This window comes from Phyllobates terribilis, unplaced genomic scaffold (assembly GCF_046119375.1).
Source record: "Phyllobates terribilis strain yellow unplaced genomic scaffold, ASM4611937v1 Scaffold_4__5_contigs__length_816908805, whole genome shotgun sequence".
Lineage (NCBI taxonomy): Eukaryota > Metazoa > Chordata > Amphibia > Anura > Dendrobatidae > Phyllobates > Phyllobates terribilis.
The window spans coordinates 135,679,873-135,700,327 of NW_027362764.1; the positions used below are offsets into that span (position 1 = coordinate 135,679,873).

Genomic DNA, 20,455 nt, shown 5'->3' on the forward strand with positions numbered 1-20,455 from the left:
TTATGAACACAGACCACATTAAAGTTGAACTTTGATGTGGTCAGAAATCATCGAAGATGAACTCGGAAAATGTCACAGATAAAAGAATTATAAAGTAAATGCTAATTGTCTCTTCAGAGAGGAAGAGGACTAGAACTCTATTGCCACCTACAGGAAGTAGCCATCCTAAAAGGTCAATAGTGAACCTTTAACGAGCCTTATCACATGACTTAAAATATAAGCCAGAACCAGAAACTCAATTTGCAGACACTGTGTTTCGGGGGTACTGCCCCTCGTCAGTGCAAAGTGTGAGTTCTGGTATGGCTGGATGAGGGGCGTCAGACCAGTATCTAGTAAATGCTTTAATTCTTAGCACTAATACCTCTCCCCCTTTGGTGTTAGTTGATGGCTTCAGTGTGCCAAAAAATGATGACGTAGCAGAACATTGATGATGTCAATGAACAAGGGGAAGGAGTTGGGAAGGTTCAGTGATGAGTCGGAGCCATTTCCTGAGGTGGTAACATCAGCAAGCTAATTTTCATATACAACTCTATTAATGGCCACAAAGTTATGTCTCCACATGTATAAGTCTTTACCCGATGCCGTTATTTGTTTCTTAAACAGTTCAAAGACTGTTAGTATAAGATATTAGCAAGTTATTCACCTTAAATTAGTGGCACCCCACTTACCTTTGTATTGGCTTCTAAATAGTTGTATAAAACATTAACACATATAGTCAAGTCTCCAGCATTGAATGGATAGCTGCGATTCCAACCCTGGGGACCAAATTTAAGTCTCCCGGCAACAGAAGCATGAAAGTAGCAAAGAGAGAAAAGGATGCTCTTAAATTCATGCTCTCTCGCACACATTTCTAGTGTGTCCTGGAAAATACACAGACATATCATAGAATGACCAAATACAGTACATAAAAAAATACATTTTAAATCTTATCTAGCATTATGAACTATTAAACATGTACAGAAAAAAAATAATTTATGGTAAAGAGAAATTAAAAAATCTCCCAGAAAGGCAGGCCACTTGGCTAGAAATGAGTAAAACGTATTCAGAATTCAATTTTGCCAGAGTCCAAATTTTTGAAGCGTTGATTGGCATGAATCTAGCAAAATTGGAAGTCATCTGGCTGCGATTATCCTAGATTTTATTGAGAGGTTAAAATAATATTGTAGTCACCTCTCCTCACCTGCTTTTACACTGCCTCCGCCGCTCCCTGATCTACTGTTCTTCCATTACTGAGTGGCCTCATATGGGGGGCTCCGTGACTGCGCGATGCTAATCACAGGCCTCAGATTGACCTCAGAGCAGGAATGGAGCAACAAAAGCTACGGAGTATTTGAAACTTTTTCTTTCTATTTTTCCTTTATTTTTTTAACCCCCTTTCTTCCTGCAATCGGGCAACTTCTAATCAGACGGACTGATTCGAATCACCCTGCTGATTACGAGCTTTCCCTTTATTTTTAGAGTGCAGTTACACGGGAAACTGGTGAACTGATTCAATACACTGATGGTAATATGGTTTCTTCTGGCCTCAGAAATGAATTTATGAACACCTTTTAAAATGAAGATTCATAATTATACAGTGGACTAACATTTTCTCTACAATTTACCTGATTGAAATTGTAGAGTGCTGCATGTAAGTTCGCCAGCATTCCCATGGGTGGCTCATTAGTGATTTTGATGGAATTTTCCAGTATTCCTTGAGGAATGATATGTTCTTCTGGAGATGCTGCCGGCTCAGCACTTATGAAGATTCGGTAATCCTTGTGAGTCCCAGTGCTGTACTTCTCAAGAAGTTTTTCCAAAGTCACCAACCATTTGGCCACTAAATGAACATTCTGTGGAAAGAAACATACAATTGTCAAACATATAAAGATACATAGCAACAAATATTACATTACAGATGTTATTTAATAAAAGTTATAAGAAGTATAATAATGCGCAGACTCCCTCAGATACCTGCAGGATCACCCAGTGTCCTTGCTCTGCGGCCTTCTCCATAGTGTCCTCTGCTACCTTTTCTTGCCCCTGGCCTAGTGAAATGTTATGGAATTTTCCAGAGTCGATAGTGAAGCCAAGTTTATTACCTAATAAATTAGGAAGGTATGTTACTGTAAGTGGAAACTTAAGGGAGCAAATCCCTTTCAAAAGGACAGACAAGAAGAAAACCATAGTATGTACATGTAAAAATAAATCTCATATCTCCAAAAATAAGTTATAGATTCACTTGAAAAAAGTGACACAAGATAATTTAGCGTGGAACTCATTAAAAAATTAGCAAAGTGAAAACAAACAAAAGTCGGGCAGAGGCGTACAGATGTATATTCTAAAATAGGTCATATAATACTTCATTACACTGCATGATATTTACACATACTGTAACTAAGAAACTGTTGTTTGAATCACAAATATCCAAATTTAATCCAGTAGGTGCAAGAATAATTACCGTATTTTTTGGACTATAAGACGCACTTTTTTCCTCCAAAATTTTGGAGGAAAGTGGGGAGTGCGTCTTTATTGGGTTGTGGGAGAAGCGACCGGTTGAGTTGCGGGGCACAGGAGACAGCAGCGGCCTGCTGCAGCCTACACTGGGCATGGGGAGCAGTGAATATTCATTTTTCTTAGTAACCGGCACATTGTGCTTGCAGCGCAGTTCTTGGTATGTATGGCCCCCCTCATCCCGGTATGTATGGTACCCTTCATCCCTGTATGTATGGCCCCACTCATCCGCGTATGCTTGGCACCCCCTGATCACTGTCACGCTGCACAGAAAAAAAATAAACACTGATACTCACCTGCTCTCTCCACCAGCGCTGTGTCCCGGTCTGTGCCGGAATAGTCACAGCTCCCCACGCAGGGACTGCGTGTATGGGGAACAGTGACCATTCATTCTCCCTAGTAGCGCACACACTGTACCCGCAGTACAGCTCCTGCTGCGCTTGCTTGTCAGTGTGCCCGCTATTAAAGTTCATGAATATTCACCACTCCCATGGGTGTGGATCTTGTGCAATCCTAGATAGGTCCACCAGGGTCTTTTCCGCCGTTATCTTGTATCAAGCCATCGGGTTGATGGCCTTCCTCTTTGCCTTGTTCCTTCTATTCTTCCGACCATGATGTTCTTTTCCAGTGATTGTTCTCTTTGTATGATGTGTTAACCACTTCGCGCCAGAGCCTGTTTTTGCCTTCGTGACCGGGCCAAGTTTTTCAATTCTGACCACTGTCACTTTATGAAGCAATTACTCTGGAACGCTTCAATGGATTCCCCTGATTCTGAGATTGTTTTTTCGTGACATATTGTACTTCATGATAGTGGTAAAATTTCTTTGATATCACTTGCGTTTATTTGTGAAAAAATCAGAAATTTGGCAAAAATTTGGAAAATTTTGCAATTTTCAAACTTTGAATTTTCATGCCCTTAAATCAGAGAGATATGTCACACAAAATAGTTAATAAATAACATTTCCCACATGTCTACTTTACATCAGCACAATTTTGGAACCAAAATTTTTTTTTGTTAGGGAGCTATACGGGTTAAAAGTTGACCAGCGATTTCTCATTTTTCCAACAAAATTTACAAAAACATTTTTTTAGGGACCACATCATATTTGAAGTCACTTTGAGGGGTCTTTATGACAGAAAATACCCAAAAGTGACACCATTCTAAAAACTGCACCCCTCAAGGTGCTCAAAACCACATTCAAGAACTTTATTAACCCTTCAGGTGCTTCACAGGAATTTTTGGAATGTGGAAGAAAAAAATTAACATTTAACTTTTTTCACAAAAATGTTACTTTAGACCCATTTTTTTTTTATTTTCACAGGGGTAACAGGAAAAAATGGACCCCAAAATTTTTTGTGCAATTTCTCTTGAGCGCACTGATACCCCATATGTGAAGGAAAACCACTGTTTGGGCACACTGCAGGGTTCGGAAGGGAAGGACCCATTAGGGAACTTATCTAGATGTGTGGTGTGCACCTTGCACCCCCAGGTGCTTCACAGAAGTTTATAATATTGAGCTGTAAAAATAAAATTTTCACATTTTTCCCACAAAAACGTTTTTCATCCCTTAATTTTGCATTATCATAAGGGTAATTGGATAAATTGCACCATGAAATTTGTTGTGCAATTTCTCCTGAACACGCCGATACCCCATATGTGGGGGAAAACCACTGTTTGGGCACATGGCAGGGTTTGGAAGGGAAGGAGCGCCATTTGACTTTTTGAATGTAAAATTTGTCTGAATAATTAGCAGACGCCATGTTGCGTTTGGAGAGCCCCTGATGTTCCTAAACAGTGGAAACCCCCCACAAGTGACACCATTTTGGAAACTAGACCCCTTAGGGAACTTATCTATATGTGTGGTGAGCACCTTGCACCCCCAGCTGCTTCACAGAAGTTTATAATATTGAGCCATAAAAATAAAATTTTCACATTTTTCCCACAAAATATGTTTTTCATTCCCTAATTTTGCATTATCATAAGGGTAACAGGATAAATTGCACCATGAAATTTGTTGTGCAATTTCTCCTGAACACGCCGATACCCCATATGTGGGGGAAAACCACTGCTTTGGTGTACGGCAGGGTTCGGAAGAGAAAGGAGCGCTATGTTGGCTGGGATAGGTTGCAGACACCATGTCACATTTGAAGAGTCGCTGACATGCCGAAACAGCAGAAACCCCCACAAGTGACCCCATTTTGTAAACTACACCTCTCAAGGAATTCATCTAGGGAAGTAGTGAGTATTTTTTAATTTTTAAATTTATACCATTGGGCAGTGAAAAAAGCATAATTCTATTTTTACCACAAAAAAATGTTTTACCCTCAGATTTTACATTTTCACACAGGGCAATGGGTAAAAATGGTGCCGAAATGTGTCACACAATTTCTTCTAAAAGTGTCAATACCCCATATGTGGCTGTATCGTACCGCTCAGCCATACGGTGAGATCTGGGGGGTACGGAGTGCTATTTGACAATTGGAGAACAAATTATTGTAGAATAGGCATTTGGATTTGGGAGCACAAAATTTTCTGAATTTCTTTTGGGGGGCAAGGGTCATTTTGCTTTTCCAGAGCCTTTCTGCTACCAGTAACTTGGAAGTCCCTTATATTTTTAACAGATGACGGACCTGAGTGGGGACTAGCTTTTTTTCAGAACTGAGTTGAAGCTTTTATTGGGAACATTTTACGTAACATTTATCCGGCGCTCTAGGCTGAGCACTTACATCGGGGTTTCCATCTAAATTTCCAAGTGATGTAATTCAGATGAAACCCCTGCGGGATCCATTCACTATAATGAGTCAGCAGAGTTACTCTGGACTCCGTCTGGCCTCTGTTTAGCGGTGTCCTTTTTTTCAGAAGTGCACAAAACTGTGGCCAACGGCACTTTTATGCACGCCTAAAACAAATGACACCGTGGGATCCCAGGCTAGACGGCGTCCACAGTGGCCTATATCTGCCTCATTACAGGGAATCTTCCGTCATGGGTTCTGGCTGAATCACATATTTCAGAGATTTACACGGAAACTCCGGCGTAAGTGCTCAGCGCAGAGCGCAGGATAAATGTGAGCAGAGCCTTACTGCGATCTTTGGTAGACATAATAAACAAATCAGTAGCAGGTGAAGAATTGGTTTTATTTATTTTTTTTACGCCGTTCCTCGTGTGATATAACTGATTAGATTACTTTATTCTTCGGGTCGGTGCGATTACAGAGATACCAGATTTATATCGGGTTTTTATGACTGACAGCTGTCACACACTAAGAGACGCTTTTTTTTTGCAAAATCTAGTTTTTGCATCGCCATATTTTGAGAGCTATAATTTTTCCATATTTCGGCCGACAGAGTCATGTGACGGCTTGTTTTTTGCGGGACGAGTTGACATTTTTATTGGTACCATTTTTGGGTACGTGGCATTTTTTATCGCTTTCTATTCCGTTTTTTGGGAGGTAAAATTAACAAAAACCAACAATTCAGGAATTGTTTTTTGAGTTTTTTTTTTATGCCGTTCTGCGTGTGGTAAAAGTGATAAGGCGGCATTATTCTTCGGGTCAGTACGTTTACAGCGATACTACACGTACTGTATATTTTTTTATGTTTTGGCGCTTTTACACAATAAAACAATTTTATAGAAAAAATATTTTTTTTGCATTGCTTTATTCTGAGAGGTATAACTTTTTTATTTTTCGGCTGATGGAGCTGTATGGTGGCTTGTTTTTTGCGGAACAAGATGACGTTTTCAGTGGTACCATTTTTATTTCCATTTTGCTTTTTGATCGCATTTTTTTCCACTTTTTGTTTGGCGATATGAGGAAAAAGCATAGTTTTTTGCTCCGTTTTTTATTAATTTTTATTACGGTGTGCACAGAAGGAGTTAATTAGTGTGACAGTTTTATAGCTCGGGTTGTTTCGGACGCGGCAATACCAAATATGTGTACTTTTTTTATTTTTGCAAAAATATATGGATTTATCGGTTTAATATTTTATTTGTTTATTTGAATTTTTTTTTTTTTTTTTTTTAACAGTTTCAAAACATTTTTTTTAACTTTTTTTTTACATTTTTACTTAGTCCCTGTATGGGACATTAATTTTTATTTTTCTGATCCCTGATCTCATGTAATGTAATAGACATATATTACATTACATGAGATCTTCACACAGTCAGTCTCCTGTCTGGCTTAGCTGCAGGCTGAGCCAGGCAGGACACCATATATGGCAGAGCTGGAGGCGGTCATGTGACCTCCAGCTGCCATAGCAACGTCAGGTCCTGAAAGGAATCAGGGGTCGTCGGAGAGGTAAGTGGACGACCCCCTCTCCTCCTGCTGTCTTCTATATGCCGCGATCACTATAGATCGCGGTATATAGAAGACAGCAAAGGGTTAACATCACTGGGACCTGATCTAATCAGGTCCCGATGATGTTCCCTGTCAGAGCTATCGCTCTGCACCGCTCCCACAGCGCTTGCAGGACCCTGGGGGTCCTGAGCGCTGCAAGACCACCCACCGTTTTTAAACGTCCGCGCTGCACAGAGCCCAGGCAGCGCGGACGTTTATCTACAGTGGGCGGTCGGGAAGCGGTTAAAAGTAGGCAAGTTGTAGCTCAGTGATTCTTGCTTTGAGTGATAAGTCTGGCTTGATTTGTTCCACAATTGATTTGTTTGTTCTTTTTGCCATCCATGGTATCTAGGCTATATCCACAATAAAACAAAATCTCCTAGACCTTCCTGAATTTTCTACACTGCTCAGATTTTAATGCAAGGCTGACTCTATGCACAAAATTAATTAAAATCAGATAACAAACCAGATTTATATCCAACACACAAAGTGATAGCATAACTTTAGGATATGACTTACCATGTATTCAGTGCAGGTCTGATTTCTGGGACCCTCACCAATGTTAAAAATTAAGGGGCTACAACACTGGACACTCAATATACCATGGCTTTAAACCACAGCTTTAAATAAGCTCTGCAGGCCAGTAAAGTGATCCTAGCATAATTTTGATAGGAATAATCTTATAAGAGGTGAAAATAATGGATCTTACCAAGGGACTCTACATCTTTGAGAGGGTTCACCCCAGGAGACAGAATAAAGAAAATGGGTGTTGCAGGGCTGGTTTCTTCATAGGATTTGGATAAATCTGGGCGTGTTCCCTCCACATACTTTGACCCTAGTTTTTCTTCCACAAAATTTCTGTTACGGGATATAGTAGAGCCAATAAATACATAAAATATGGTAAATTCATACACAGAATGATAGATTATATAAAATTGGAAACATCATGTACAGACTGATAGATTCCTTAAAGGATCACAAGACCGCTAAGCCCAGTGATCGACTGCAGAAGTCACATGTAGATGTGACGTCACAGCTGCAGCCATTTTAACACAGGTCGGAGGGGAGTAACAGACACTGTTTTTAAACAGATCAAGCCTTTGGGTCATATTTGTTAGGCTTTATGTATTCGCGTAGGTATATCACAATAATCGCACATAAGAATAGGGTACATTTAACCCATTTAACCCCCAAGGCTGTTTGCACCTTCATCACCAGGCGAAATTTTACAATTCTGACCACTGTCACTTTATGAGATAATTACCGTACTCTGGAACGCTTCAACGAATCCAACTGATTCTGAGACTGTGTTTTTATGACATATTGTACTTCATTATAGTGGTAAAAAAAAATGGATAAGACTTGCGTTTATTTGTGAAAAAATGGAAATTTGGCGAAAAGTTTGAACATTTTGCAATTTTCAAACTTTGAATTCTTATGCCCTTAAATCAGAGACATATGTCACACACAATAGTTAATAAATAACATTTCCCACATGTCTACTTTACATCAGCACAATTTTGGAAACTATTTTTTTTTTGTTGGAAGTTATAAAGTCATTTGAAGTGACTTTTGATTGGCCTATTTGACAGAAAATATCAAAAATTGACACCATTCTAAAAACTGCACCCCTTAAGGTGCTCAAAACCACATTCAAGAAGTTTATTACCCCTTCAGCTGCTTCACAGGAATTAATGGAATATGGAAGGAAAAAATTAACATTTCACTTTTTTTCACTAAAATTTTACTTTAGCCCCACATTTTTTTTTATTTTCACAAGGGTAACAGCAAAAAAAGACCCAAAAAATTGTAGAACAATTTCTCCTAAACATGCAGATACCCCATATATGGGGGAAAACCACTGTTTGGGCGCACGGCAGGGCTCGGAATTGAAGAAGCACCATTTGACTTTTTGAATGCAAAATGTATTTTTTCATGATTCTTTTTTTTCGAGCTGAAACTAACCCAATTCAGTAAAAAATACTGTAGTAAACAACTATTACTACGGTATATTTTTACTCTTTACTAACTTAATTCCCTTATCCAATCCGATCAACTAATCTAAATTATTATTTTTTATTCTGTTTTTATTGAAAAAACAAAACTACAATCTGAGGCCGGTCAGTGATGTTCATTATTGACCAGCGCTCGACGGCTGTAGTGAGCACGCACGGATGTGGTGCAAAAAGGGGATAAAAAATATAAAAATACACAGGAAAAAAAAAGACCTTGCCAAAAATGGTGCTAATTAGTGGTGGAAATCTGATCATCAGCTCGGCGGCTGCAGGACACACAAATGCAAAGGGGGAGGAAAGATAGTGGAAAAAAAAGTGGTGGAAAACAGCGAGTACGAGTGCGGATCAGTAATTTGCGTCACTGATCAACACTTGGCGGCTGCTGGATGCACGCACAGAGGTTGTGCAAAGTAGTGTGTGTGGGGAGGAATGGACAGTGACAAAAAAAGTCATGGAAACAAGCGAGCACGGACTTGCGCTCGGCGGCTGCAGGACGCATTAAAAAGAAAAGAACTGCCAACAATGAATGATCAAGTACTGATTAGCACTCGGCGGAAGAAAGAGGGGGTGGGGAGGAAAGGAGAGGGGGACAAAGAGGGCTAAAGGAGGGAGAAGAGGATTGGGGTGGATTAAGAGGGATCAGGCAGGATCAGGGATCAGAAACTCTTCTTTCTTCTCTTTTTCAGCAGGAGCAGTAGCAGCAGCGATACACAGGCAATAGCAGCGGCAAGTGTGATGGCACATGCTTCTGTAGCACCACAAGGCCCAGCATGCCACACAGAGGGAGAGAGTACAAATCTGCAGCTATAATGAGAAAGTACAGGGCGGTCACTGCGTCTGTGCACTCTGATTGGTGCGATCGATGTCATCGTCGATCGCACCAATCAGAGCTGGCTCTGGTGAGGCTGGCATTGCTAGGCACCAGCCTATGATTGGTGCTCTTACAGCACCAATCCTAAACTGGACATCAGTGTTTCAGACAATCTTATTGCCTGAAACACTGACAAACCCTGTGATTGGCTGTTCAGAATTGAATAGCCAATCACAGCGATCATAGCTGTGGGGGGGGGCGTTGCCACCCCCGGGCCGACGACTCCATGTGCCTTGTGGTAAGAAGGCGCCAGTGCGTCATGATGACGCATTAAAGATATTACGTATCCATAAGTCCAAGATCGTTAAGTACCATGTGACCTGGCCGTATGGATACATCCAAAGTCGTAAAGGGGTTAAAGAGGCTATCTCACCTAGGACAGTTACTGGAGTTTCAATCCAAGCAGCCCAAATCTTATTAAATTTATAAGGACATTTCCTACATTTGCACTGGAATTTATAGAATGTTATGTGTTTGACTAAATTAAAGAGGACCCCTCACAGACAAAAGAAAAAAGGCGCCACCAAATTGTCGATTCATTCATACATTTCCAAGAAGAAAGGCTCAATGCAAAGTGTCTTTAAGACTATGTGCCCACGATGCAGAAATGCTCTGGATTTTTTCCTGAGCGTTTCTGCATCTCCCCGGTACAAAAAACGCATGCGGATTGTACATGCGGATTGTACATGCGGATTGTACATGCTTATTGTACATGCGTTTTTCCTGCCAGGGACATGCGGATGTGAAGCGTTCTTCACTTGCATTTCCGCATGTGGGTTGACAAACGCTTTCCAAGCGATTTTAGCATCACTTGGAAAGTGCTTGTCAACTTGGTCACACTATATAAATCCATGCAAACGGCATGGATTTATATAGTGTGACCGAAAGAATGGTAAAAAATAAAAAAATAAATCTATACTTACCCTCCAATGGCTCCCGCAGTCTTGATTCGATCTGTCCTGGCTTGCTGGCAGCTCGCGGTACACTGAAGGACCTGTCGTCACATGACTAAATTATGTCAGCTAAGGTCCTTCAGTCCACCGTGATCTGCCGGCAAGCGAAGACAAGCACACCGGGGGCCATTAGAAGGTAAGTATCATATTTATTTTTTATTTTATTCTTTTTTTTACAGGGACTATGGTACCTGGGTCCGGAGGAGAGTCTCCTCTCCTCCAGACCCGGGTACCATCCGCACATTGAAACGATTGGATTCCGCATGTACAGATGCAGGGATGCATAATCCATGCATTCCAAAGCAAGTCAATGGCGGCAAAAACGCAGCGCTTCTGCAAAATAATTGGTAGTGCTGCTTTTTTTCAGCAATGATAATCTGCAGCGGAAATTTCGCGGATTATCATTGGGGAACATGGCAGACCTTCTGCCAAGCGTTTTTTTAAGCGTTTCTGCAGCGGCATTGCTGCTGCGGAAAAACTTAAAAAATGCATAGTGGGCACACAGCCTAAAGGAAAAATCATTATGTAAATAACAAACCTGATAGCGTAGGTCATTCTGTCTGGACGCAGCGCTCTTAAGATCACCATTCTTTGTAAAGAGGTCTTGTTTTTCCATTCCTGAGGGAATCTCTCCTTCTCTGGGCATTCAGATTCTACCAACTTTTTCCATCGTTTTGCTGATCCCTCAATATCTCTGTCCAACCCCCTGAATTCTTCCAGTGAGGAAATCATCTAAACAAAACCACATTTTCTTTCAGTCAGCATACCACGTCTTACGAGCAGACAAATAGATATAGCCTACAGCAGGGGTCCCTGATCTGTGGCTTGGGAACCATGTGCGACTTATGGGCCCATGACGTGTGGCTCGTGGCGGTCTGCCAGCTTGGTGAATTAGAACTAAGTCTAGCAAAAAGTTATGAAGAGCAGGTCTCCAGATGGTGACTTTTGCGAGTAACCCCACAAAGAAGAGCAGATGTGAATGTGCATATACCGGCCTTGAGGGTTTAGAAATAAATTAAGTATAGTAATCTATAGATAGGATGATACTGCCAGTTGGAAGTGGTGCTTGAAGCTACTTTGAGGGGGACGGGAGCAGGATATAACTATGGGGAAAGAAATCTGTCTGAAGACCCTCTCTCACCTGAATGTGGCTTTCCAGGTAAATAAGGTTGCGGACCACTGGCCTATGGTATGACTGTATAGTTTTCATGCATCTCTTTATTACTTCATTTACAGTATATCACAGAAAACTTATGATATAGTTTACAATAATCCCTAGTTTCATCATAAAATGCATCCGTCGACTTAAGAGGCTCGTATTGAAGGCAGAATATTACCTCATTACGGCTGAGGGTTCATACTCATAGTAGCCAAAAATGGGACAAAAATGTTGTGCCATTTGGTGCTCTGTACACCAAAGGAGTACACATTGGACGCATAGGGCCTGATTCATTATACAGTTTTCTAGCATAAATCTGCTTGAAACATTGCAAACTTTTGGCAAATCTGACAATTATGCAAACATTTTGTGGCTTTTTGGGTTTTTACGCCAGTTCTACCAACTTACTGAAAAAAGGGATTTAAAGAAAAAAAAGTATGGTTGCACGTGGCCCATCAAATTCAAAAGTGGCATACATTTTGACAGAGATATACTCCAGTCCCTCGCTGGAGTACATTTCTTACTCTAGTGAGAGGCAATTGAAAAATGTACCAAATTCATACCTCTTAATGAATCTGGTGCAACTTGCTTTCAGTGCAGCCTTCATCAAGGCAGCCGTGCAAAACACCAGACTTGATGAATTGGGACCAGAGTTTATCAGTCCCGTATATTCGCAAGAGCACTCCCATGCCCATCTCTACAGTGACTGACGGGCTGCTGTGTTTACATGCATACAAATCTGCCACAGCCATGAGTGGCGAGGGGAAGGGCGGTTCTCCTTATACATGGCGATACTCATACATATTATGTTGCCCAATGAATTAACTCCTAAAATTACCTTGATGGCACTCCATGATTGCACGGACAGGAAGTCAATTGGACTTTGGTATACTTGATCAACAGGAAAGCGCAGCAAAAGGTCCAATTCCAAAGAATCGATTTCCCTTGATTTTAAAAGTATCTTTTGTTGAAAAAAAAACAGTTATCTATATTAAATGCACAAGTTACAATAATTTTATACAGCGAAGTCTAAAATAAATTGTTAGGCTGGATTCACACCTGCGTTCTGGAAATCAGTTTGTCTGTTCAGTTTTAAGTAGGACAAACAAAATAATGAGCAAAATGGAAGTGAGAGGGTCTGATTGATTATTATGTTGTATGTCTGAACTCTGATATGTGTCCCTTTTTAGAATGGAAAAATAAGACAGCATCCTGCAGAACTTTTTTTGCTGTTCCTAAAAGTGACATAACTTTACCCAGATGGACCCCGTAATAGTTAACAGGGCCCTCCAACTTCCATCTGCGTTATCCAACTGACCTGTTTTGAATATTAACTCCATTTGTCTACTTCTAAAAAGAATATAGACAAATGAAAGATTCAAATGCAGGTGTGAACACAGTCAGATGTTCAGTCATTTGTGAGAGCAAAGTGTGATAGAGGAATAATCATCACATCACTAATGTCAGTACTAAACAACTCAGTTAATTCCTGGACAATCTGGATGACCAGATGACATAAAAATTTGCACAAAGTGAACTAAAACCGCTGACAGGGAAACAGGGTTACCTGTTAAAGAAACTGAGAAGTCTGGAAACAGCTGAGCTGACCAGATCAACTTGCTATGCACATAGCATCTATACCAAAGGATTCATTACTACATTGCTACTGGACCATCACTTCACTTAAAGAGGTGTCCACTACTTTAGCATTGATGAACTATCCTTTGGTCTAGATAGGTCTTCAATGGCTGTCACTCGGCACACCTGCCGATCAGCTGTCATTGGTGGCAGGGGCTGCCAGCTGGAAGTACTCACTTGCGGATCTGCTTCTGGTAGTTGCCGCTGTGCGTACTACACATCTGCCTCCTATTAAAATCAACAGGATGAAGATGTGCAATACCCTGTGGCGGAAACCATCAGAGGACAGCCAGCCCCGCAAGTGAGTATATCTGTCCGGCGGCCGCCACCCGCGCCTACAACAGCAGATTGGCAGGGGTGCCGAGTATCTGACCCCGATTAATCAGACATTGATGACCTTTCCTAAGGATAGGTCATCAATGTTAAAGTAGTGGACAACCTCTTCAACTCCCTAACCCCCAACAGTTAAGTCAATAGTGACGATGGCATCTGAGGAGATTGACTGACAAGGAAAGAGCTCCCTCTGTCAGTTCCACCGCAGCACAATCACGGGGTGAGGATGAGTTGCTATGGCAAGCAGAGGCCTTACAGTGGCCTCATGGTCTGATGTTAAATAGATGAAATGCGGGATCTAACAGGGAGCATGTCAGAATAACACTATCAGCAAGTTACAATTCACTGGACAACATAAGTAGTGTAGTGTGTTACTGAACGATCAAGGAATCGCATGTCCAAGTCCTCTTATGGAATGAATAATTATAGTTAAGAGAAAAAAATGAGTTTGTGCATTTAAAAAAAGTAAAATAAAAATGCCCAATTTTACCAATAAAAAATGTTTTATTTTGGAAATAAACTAATGCTCTAAAACAAGATACATTTTTGGAATTGCCGCATCCATAAACTGCCCAGCCTATAAAAGTATATACCGTAATTAATTTATCCCACGTGCTAAATGCCATAAATAAAAAAATATTAAAAACAATATCTGGCTGACCACGTACCTCCCCTTCAGGTGACTGATCACATGACTGTGACATCATCACAGGTCCTGTGCGCACAGAGGATATATAAATCCTGGTGTTTTTTTGACACAGTGGAGAAGCCTGGTCCCTGTGTCTGGGACACCATTAGCCTGGAGAGGCAAGAGGCCTGGTCCCTGTGTCTGGGACACCATTAGCCTTGAGAGGCAAGATGCCTGATCCCTGTGTCTGGGACACCAGTAGCCTTGGAAGCCAAAAGGCCTGGTCCCTGTGTCTGGGACACCAGTAGCCTTGGAAGGCAAGAGGCCTGGTCCCTGTGTCTGGGACACCAGTAGCCTTGGAAGGCAAGTGGCCTGGTCCCTGTGTCTGGGACACCAGTAGCCTTGGAAGGCAAAAGGCCTGGTCCCTGTGTCTGGGACACCAGTAGCCTTGGAAGGCAAGAGGCCTGGTCTCTGTGTCTGGGACACCAGTAGCCTTGGAAGGCAAGAGGCCTGACTCGGCAAAGGTAAATCGGTGCTTTAAATGAATATTGATGTTGTACCTTGCTGAAGTCTGTATCTGAAGCCAAGCGGGCATAGCTGCCACTGAAAAGGCTCTAGGATATTACATGTGTAACATTCTTGCTAGCCACTGAGATGGACTATGTTATAAGCAGTTTATGATGTGTAATAAACTGCTGGACTGTAGATTACCGGAAAGCGTTGCATGTGTGCTTTAATTGACCCGGTGAAGTGAGTGCCCCTCAACATGATCATTAGCGCTACCTTACAATTGGTTGGACAATGCGGGCAACTGCAGCCTGGTTGCTAGGGGTAAAGGCACAGGACGACGAATGTGGATGCAAGCATCTTGCTGTGGCTCGGCGGGGCCACGAAGATTAAAGTATCTGGCAGTAACTCGGCGGGGTTATGAAAATTGTCGTCGCACTCAAACCTGGTTTGCTGTGGCTCGGCGGGGCCACGAAGATTAAAGCATCTGGCTGTAACTCGGCGGGGTTACGAAAATTGTCGTCGCACTCAAACCTGGTTTGCTGTGGCTTGGTGGGGCCACGAAAATATTCCGGGGAGAGCGGTGTGAAGTGTCTAGTGTGAACAGCGTACCGCAATGGCTATGAATGGAGCAGTATCCCCAGATGGAATGGAGAAGTGGTTAGATGACCGGCTGCAAACGTTCTGCAGCAAAATGGAGTGTCCTGAAGAAATGCAGGAGCTGATAAAGAAGGCTGTGAAGGGAGCCGCAAATGAGACAGAAGCTGTTGAATGATTAAAGTGCCTGTTAAAATCGCAGCAGGCATTTGAGAAACGACAACAGGACTCTCAGCAGGCATTTGAGAAACAACAGCTGGCATTTGAGAAACGACAACAGGACTTGGTACAGGAAGGGCAGGAGCTGTTGGCCCTTTACAGAATGGCGGTAGCGGACCATTCCTTGAGTTCTCCTGTGGCGCCGGTACTATCCCAGAGTGCCCAGGGAGGTAGTAAGATATGTTGTGAACTGGGTCCTAAGACTATTGCGTTTTTTTTTTTTTTTAAAGTACCCCCTACAGGTGTGGTTGTCCAAAAGGGGGCGAAGTCTAAAAAGAGGGTGGGGCATAGAATACCAAAATTGGTTACTGATCATGCATAGGTGCCGCCTAAAAATGACAATTCGACTGTTGATAACTGGGTAGCTTCAGTAGAAGGGGTTGACATCAAAGTGGGAGGTGACTTGTTGGTCCACAACACCATGTGGAGTGACACAGACCCCACAACTGACGATGACACTACAAAAGTAGAAAGAGTTCAGTCAGGAGGAGCTAAACGAGGTGAGAAAGTCCCCCTCTCGTCGAAGGCGCAAGGACCACAAAAAAGTTGCTCCTGTAGCCTTTGCTGAAAGGGTAAATAACGAAAATGCAATGCTGTGTGCCTTTATTCCGAGTGTGGATCCTCCTTCAGAAGCAGAAGAGATCAGGATGGAAGAGGAGGTGACGTTGCCAGTAGCAACCTCCGGTACAGTATCAGACAACAATGAAGATCAGGTGGAATAGTTGGATGCAGTTCTGCAGATTCGTTACAAGCAGGATGATCTACTGAGACAGAAGGATCAGGAACCGACAGCCCTCAAAGAGGAGGTGGCCAATCATGACCGGGAGCTGTGTGAATCCAAGAAGGAGTATGGTGAACTCATGAGGGAGCTGCAGCAATTCCAGGACCAAGTAAAGCCTCTAATGCAGGAGAAGGAGCAGCTGGAGGACTCTCTGTACCAGAGAGACCGGGAGCTATCCGTCCTGAAAGAGGCATTAAAAGATAAAGTGTCTGGTCACGACCGTGAGGCAGAAAAGATGCGGGAAAAATTCAATAGGGAACTGCAACAAACTAAGAGAGACTATGAGGATCTCCTCAAGGTTAAGGAAAAACTAGAGGATGATAAGGCGGATGCAGAGCACATGCGGCAAGTGATTGAGACTACTCTACAGGACACCCGTGATGAGAATGATGATCTCCGCAGAAATATCGCGGGACTGGAAGCTCAGGTGAAGGAGCTGCAGACGTTCTGTGATGATCTCCAGAGGGCAGAGACGTGCCTTAAGGATAGAATCGGCAGGATGGAAGCTGAGCGGAAAAAGATGGAGGAGTCTATTGGAGAAGGGAGGTATGAAGCAAATGCCTCCTCGAATAATGAGAGCTTGGATGATTCAGTGGATGTAAGAGCCGAGATCAAGCAGCTCAAGGAGACGCGTTACAAGCCCATTTGAAGCAAGAGAAGCTTGAGAGACTGGCTGTCGAGAGCAGAGTGGGCGCATTGGAGACAGAGAGGTCTGAGAGATTTCTGCTGATAAAGGAGCAGTTGAAGCAGGAAGAGCTTCAGAGATGGGTTGCTGAGAGGCGAGTAGCTGAGCTAGAGGAAGAAGTTGTCAAGCTCAAACAAATTGCGCTTAATCCTTTAAACCATGAGAAGGTGGCCCTGAGGAGAGCTGAGAGAGTGTTAAAAGAAGATAAGTATGGAATGGAAGTTGTCAAGACGAGAATTCTTGAGTTCATAGCTGTGAGGCAGCTCAGGGGAAGCATACAGGGTGAAGAAGCTGAAAGTCAGTTGTCCCTCAAACCTGAGCCAGATGACCGTCTGGAAACCACTGGTGAGACAGAAACGTCTCGGTACAAGTGCCTCATAGATGTACCCGAAGATTTGAGAGAAGAATGCACCAGAGAGTCAGTGCATGAAGAGTTTAAGAAGGCCGCGGGAGCCTCTAAGGTGTACTCGACCTCAGAAACTAAACAGCTGGTGGTCCTGTCCGCAACCGAAGTCACAGTGAAGAGGGTGGCTATCTTAAGTGACATGCACTGGCGATGTGTTCGCACGAAGCGGTTTGTCCGGTTGAAGACGGAACAAGCCATTAGACAACTGGAGCTTATGAGAAAAGCTCAAAGTCTGCGGGAAGAAGTCATCCGGGTGCCTCATGCTCTGGTAAGAAAGCTCATTGGGAGAAATGGCCGAACCATGCAAATGATGGTAAAGAAGTCTGGTGTGATAAAAATAAGCAGTCCACGTGATCACCAGGACTGGATACCGGATGAAGACGACATGGTGTCATCTTGCATATATACGAATGCTGATGGAGTACCGAGTGACCTACCTGCGAGAGGTAGAACAGTTGAATTTCGCCAGACTGCGAGTAGAAAGACAGCGTCGCCTGAGCAGCAGAAGACGGCAGCTGTCTATAAATTGTGAGACCAGACAGAGAAAGGGCCCCCTAAATATTAGAACAGCTACAGCAGAAGTTAGATACCTTTCAGGATATCCTGAGTGTAGTGAGCCCTCCAGTAACTCAGGTCTGAGAGGCCCATGCAAACATCCCAATAGAGTACGAGACAGTACGGAGTCGGACCGGACCTTAGATACAAGCGCAAGTGAGTCGCACTGCTGTATTGACAGCTGGGAGCGGGGGAGGTCTGACAAGGTTACAACAAGGAAATGTGACTTGACGAAGTTGGAGACAATGACGGATGGTAGGTCCCTAAGGAATGGGCTAATGTTGATGACTAATGTTCCAGGGGCTGAGCAGCGCAAATGTCAATGTATATGGTCTCTGTATGAACTGTGGGTTATAATGTGATTGTGTATATTATGTGTTCAACCCCACAAGTTTGAACAGGGGCAGGGATATGTAATGCAGCGGCTTCCTGCATTGCCAAAATGTCAGAGGGGGTGTGTTCTGGCTGACCACGTACCTCCCCTTAAGGTGACTGATCACATGACTGTGACATCATCACAGGTCCTGTGCGCACAGAAGGATATATAAATCCTGGTGGTTTTTGAAACAGTGGAGAAGCCTGGTCCCTGTGTCTGGGACACCAGTAGCCTGGAGAGGCAAGAGGCCTGGTCCCTGTGTCTGGGACACCATTAGCCTTGAGAGGCAAGAGGCCTGGTCCCTGTGTCTGGGACACCATTAGCCTTGAGAGGCATGAGGCCTGATCCCTGTGTCTGGGACACCATTAGCCTTGAGAGGCAAGAGGCCTGGTCCCTGTGTCTGGGACACCATTAGCCTTGAGAGGCATGAGGCCTGATCCCTGTGTCTGGGACACCAGTAGCCTTGGAAGGCAAGAGGCCTGACCCGGCAAAGGTAAATCGGTGCTTTAAATTAATATTGATGTTGTACCTTGCTGAAGTCTGTATCTGAAGCCAAGTGGGCATAGCTGCCACTGAAAAGGCTCTAGGATATTACATGTGTAACATTCCTGCTGGCCACTGAGATGGACTATGTTATAAGCAGTTTATGATGTGTAATAAACTGCTGGACTTCATAATACCGGAAAACGTTGCATGTGTATGCTTTAATTGACCCGGTGAAGTGAGTGCCCCTCAACATGATCATTAGCGCTACCTTAGTGTATATATATATATATATATATATATATATATATATTCAGTACAGACCAAAAGTTTGGACACACCTTCTCATTTAAAGATTTTTCTGTATTTTCATGACTGTGAAAATTGTACATTCACACTGAAGGCATCAAAACTATGAATTAACACATGTGGAATTATATACTTATACCTCTTGAAGCTCATCAAGAGAATGCCAAGAATGTGCAAAGCAATCATCAAAGCAAAAGGTGGCTACTTTGAAGAACCTAGAATATAAGACATATTTTCAGTTGTTTCACACTTTTTTGTTAAGTATATAATTCCACTTGTGTTAATTCATAGTTTTGATGCCTTCAGTGTGAATGTACAATTTTCATAGTCATGAAAATACAGAAAAATCTTTAAATGAGAAGGTGTGTCCAAACTTTTGGTCTGTAATGTATATATATATGTATATGACACTAGTAAAAACTGCAGCTTGTCCACCATGAAAAAAACAAGTCCTCATGTAGCTTTCTCTACAGTGAAAAAAAAATTCTGGATCTCAAAATATGGTGAGAAAAAAATAAAATAGAAAAAGTTTTTTTTTTCAAGTGACTTTATTATGTGCAAAAGTGGTAAAACTGAACAATATTTATTAGTTCCACAAGGAGGACTTGAACATGCGATCCTTTGATTACTTAAGTAATAGACTGCACTACTTATGTAGATCAGTGAATTACGGTATACCTTGCTGATCGTGTTATTCTGACATGCAGCCTATTAAGTCCCAACTTTCACCTAGTAGGCATCAGTACATGACATATCATGAAGCCATTGTTAGGCCTGTGCTTGCCATACCCGTCCTCACCCCATGATTGTGCTGCGGCAAAGTGATGGGCTGACAGAGGGAGCCACAGGGTGGTCTTTACCGGAGTACTGTAAAAGCAGAATCAGTGTCTTCAGCAGACCCCAGGCTGTGATGGAAACCAATAGGCACTCTACGATTACGTTGCGAGGATACCAATGAGTGTGGGGAACAATGTGACCCCTGTTTTGTGCACATTTAATGCCATTGTGAAGAGACTGACAGCAACATTTAAAGAGTTAACAGCAGTGAGTGGCACTAAGCTTCAACCACCGTTAAAGGCAGATGCTAACTGACTAACACAGTCTGTGTTTGC

The 20,455-nt window shown here is 42.6% G+C and overlaps 1 protein-coding gene and 1 long non-coding RNA gene across 2 annotated transcripts in view; one reads left to right on the forward strand and one right to left on the reverse strand.

Annotated features, from left to right (window-relative positions):
- DNAH11 (dynein axonemal heavy chain 11) overlaps window positions 1–20,455 on the reverse strand; it is a 481,578-nt gene that overhangs the window by 35,229 nt on the left and 425,894 nt on the right. Inside the window, exons 71-76 of the mRNA XM_073677778.1 lie at window positions 12,665–12,787; window positions 11,206–11,399; window positions 7,538–7,686; window positions 1,954–2,081; window positions 1,605–1,832; window positions 669–860 (exon numbers count right to left, since the gene is read on the reverse strand). Coding sequence (XP_073533879.1) covers window positions 669–860; window positions 1,605–1,832; window positions 1,954–2,081; window positions 7,538–7,686; window positions 11,206–11,399; window positions 12,665–12,787 — 1,014 coding nt within the window. The remainder of the gene's footprint in view (window positions 1–668; window positions 861–1,604; window positions 1,833–1,953; window positions 2,082–7,537; window positions 7,687–11,205; window positions 11,400–12,664; window positions 12,788–20,455) is intronic.
- The window catches only part of LOC141265116 (uncharacterized), a 213,289-nt gene that overhangs the window by 32,159 nt on the left and 160,675 nt on the right, over window positions 1–20,455 (forward strand). The window lies entirely within an intron of this gene.